At 27.0% G+C, this 3,490-nt stretch overlaps 1 protein-coding gene across 1 annotated transcript; it reads left to right on the forward strand.

The window, feature by feature from the left end:
* Window positions 1–1,156: 1,156 nt before the first annotated feature.
* LOC134837237 (uncharacterized) lies at window positions 1,157–3,286 on the forward strand. The gene is made up of 3 exons (XM_063852605.1): window positions 1,157–1,178; window positions 2,336–2,353; window positions 2,418–3,286. Exons 1-3 carry the CDS (start codon window positions 1,157–1,159, stop codon window positions 3,284–3,286), a joined length of 909 nt encoding a protein of 302 aa, XP_063708675.1.
* Window positions 3,287–3,490: the final 204 nt, after the last annotated feature.

Consider the following 3,490-nt stretch of genomic DNA (forward strand, 5'->3'; position numbering starts at 1 on the left):
AATCATAAATTTGTTGCTTAATATTAAACACAGTTAGGTTTTTTTTTGCTGCTATGCATAAAATCAGGTATCATCACTTTTACCGTTTGACCCTAATGATGATGATTGTGAGTTTGCTCAAATAAAAAAAAACTTTCTCACACTATTTAGTTAAGCAATTAGGAAACCTGCATCACACAATCCCTTCTTAAGCTCTGAAGTTAATAAATCCTTGGGAGTTAATTAACTTTTTTTTCCAATCTTGTTTTGCAAATAAAGCAGAGACTTAACGTGTCATGATATATTGAATTTTTTACGTCTCATTGACACGGAACAATTGAATAGTCTCGGGCACAACGTAATCTCCAATCAAGATAAATTACTAATTTCTGCAGTATTTGCCCTCTGATATTGTGATGCAATATATTCAAATCTACCGTCTGCAATTGAAATGATAAGAAATGGTCAGTCTCGGCAAAAAAAAAAGAAGTAATCGAAAGGGGGATCTGAACAATTATTTACTCCCTATTCACTTTTTCTCCGTTTTCTAGTACTTTTATAGTCCATAAAAGTTGAAATGCATTGTTAATTATGCATGTACTTATGTTGGAATCAAAGCAAATACCCGCACAATTATTGCAAGCCGAGTCCATTTTAATGGGAAAAAGCAAATATATATTCAAACATACGCTCAATTTATTTGCAAGGATCCTTCGTTACATTATGGGATCGAATAACAAGGCAAGTGCAGCACGGTCTCTCTTTCGTTCTCGTTCTGAGAAAAAGTTGATAAAATACATGAAAAGAATACTAATGCATATACAGGGGGGAATCATTCACCTTCGATATCAACTTTGCAGGGGATGGCACGGCTATTTAAATTGTCCGTCTGAAGGGGGCAGTTTGTTTATCACATCAACAAATATATTGATGGCATTAAAGTGAATAATATTTTCCGCTTTATTTTTATATATATATTTTTTTACCCATATTTTATACTCGTCTATACTATTTTTATTTACCTACATTTTACATTTACGAAAAAAAAACAAGGGACAAGGGGGAGTTTCAAACACATTTTTGAATGCAGTCTTAACTGTAATCAATGCTTCAATGTTTGTGTTTATAATGTTTATCATAATATCATAATGGAAAGTTTTCGTAAAATATACGAAAAATGAATTCTTGGATGTTTTCAAGTACTTTTTCAAACGTTTTTAGGCCGATACAATTATAAAAAAAATTTTCGGTGTTCTTCTATATTTTTTTTTAAAAACTATTATCCATTATTTAGCTAAAATAATATAAATTGTTTTTAATTTGTGAAATTTTTAATTGATTAAAATAAAAAATTTCAATTTAAAAAAAAATATTAAAATTTTTAAATAAATAATTATAAATTAATTATTAAAAAATTATAATAAGGAATTAAAAACTTAAAAAATTAAAAAGATTTAATTATCAAAGAACAAAATTATTAAAAGTTTTTAATAAAAAAAATAAATTTTTTTTAATAATTTTTTTTAATTAATTTTTTTTTTATTAAAAATTTTTAATAATTTTGTTCTTTGATAATTAAATCTTTTTAATTTTTTAAGTTTTTAATTCCTTTTTTTAATTTTTTTAATAATTTACTTATAATTATTTATTTGAAAGTTTTAATATTTTTTTTAAATTGAAAATTTATTTTTTATAAATTTTATTTTTAATGAAAAAATTAAATTTTAATATAAATTTTATAATTAATAATTTTAAATTTTTAAAGAAAATGTTACACTTTTTATTTAAAAAATATTTTCAAAATTAAAATTTAAATTTAAATGAAATAAAAATTTTTTAATTTTTAAAAAAAATTAAATATTGAAATAAAATTGAAATATATATATTTTTTAATTTAAAATTTTGAAATTAAAATGAAAATTTTATATTTTTTATTAAAAACTTTTAATAATGTAGTTATTTGATAATTAATTATTTTTATTTTTTTAATTCCTTAATTTAATTCTTTAATAATTAACTTATAATTAATAATAATTATTAAGAATTAAATTAAGGAATTAAAAAATTAAAAATAATAAATTATCAAATAATTACATTATTAATTATTAATTAATAACCCAATAAAAAATTAAAAAAAAATATTTTTTTCATTAATCATTCTTGTAAAGAAAAATATTCATTATTTAAATATTCATACATAAAAATAACCTAAAAAGTAAGAAAAAAACAGCCTGTAATGACAAATTGTTCAAACATTTTGTGACGCACGAATTGTTCCAATTATTATAAATATTATCGTAATTGCGTCAATTAACAAGTGTTTTTTTAAAATTCGATTATTCTCAATAAAAAGCAGAAAGTAGTCGATCTTTAGGTTAGTATAATCTTTAAAATGAAGTTGATAATACTTTTTTTCATCGCTTTCCTACAATTTTCAGGTAATTTCGCGAGAGTGTGCGAACACGTCAAATTCATCGTGCATTCTCCCAAAACGGAGCCTTTCGAGTCGAAATTCTGCAACAACCAGACACTTCTTGATGCGTGCGACACCCAAGGAAATTACACATTTATCGTGCCTCAGTGGTTGGGCGGCGACAAAATCATTTGGAAAGATCGTCTAATTTCGACTTTTATGAATGCCACAAACAATTGCGTCGTTTTTGTGGATTACTCTTACTACACGCAGAAAAGTTTCAACGAACTCTTAGCACTTAAAGGCAACCTCACGACTTTCATAGCACGCAAATTGCGGTACTTTGAGGAGCTGGGCTTCAATCCGGACAACGGAATACTCTTTGGTTTTGACATTGGAGCGCATTTCGTGCTTGAAGCGGGCATCAAATATGGCGTGAAGAAAATTGGGCGAATCGATTGTTGCGAACCAAGAACCAATGGATTTACGTCGTCAGATCCGTCGATGGCGCAAACAGCAGATGCCGCCAAACATGTGCAATGTATGCACACGAGCGAGGATTTTGGAACCGCTGATCGATTTTGTCCGCATGACGTGAATTTGGGTGTTTGTGGTAGGTCTCAGCCTGAAGACATCTTTACATGGGCCGGCAACGATATCAAGTGTATCGAATATTATGTTGCTTCGTTCAAGTATGACTTTAATTTGGTGACGCAGGCTGCGGTTGAACAAAAGTACTCAACAACGTGCGTACCTAAAAAGCAAGTTCCTGATGTTTCGACGTACGATCCGCCGAAGAAGTTTGGATGGCAATTCGATTTTACTCTTTCTGAAGGAGAATTTTACTGTATCCCTAATGCAACTGCGTCAGCAGAAATAGAAGATGGGCTTTAATTTAAATTCATAACTACATATTTCTTACAATACCGTAATGTAGATAATTCTTATGGAAAAAATCCGTTACAAATTCAAAAAATGCTAATAATTAATGGAACATCAATTTTGAAGTTAATAGAACAATATTTTTTCATAAATTTTTTGATTTTTTTAACAAATATTTAGAAAAAAATTAAATCATTTTTCATAAAATTAAAAAAT

Source organism: Culicoides brevitarsis, chromosome 1 (assembly GCF_036172545.1).
Source record: "Culicoides brevitarsis isolate CSIRO-B50_1 chromosome 1, AGI_CSIRO_Cbre_v1, whole genome shotgun sequence".
Taxonomy (NCBI): Eukaryota; Metazoa; Arthropoda; class Insecta; order Diptera; family Ceratopogonidae; genus Culicoides; species Culicoides brevitarsis.

Excerpts from the sequence above, each read along its gene's own strand:
- LOC134837237 (XM_063852605.1), top strand. The coding sequence starts at position 1,157 with ATGAATTCTTGGATGTTTTCAA.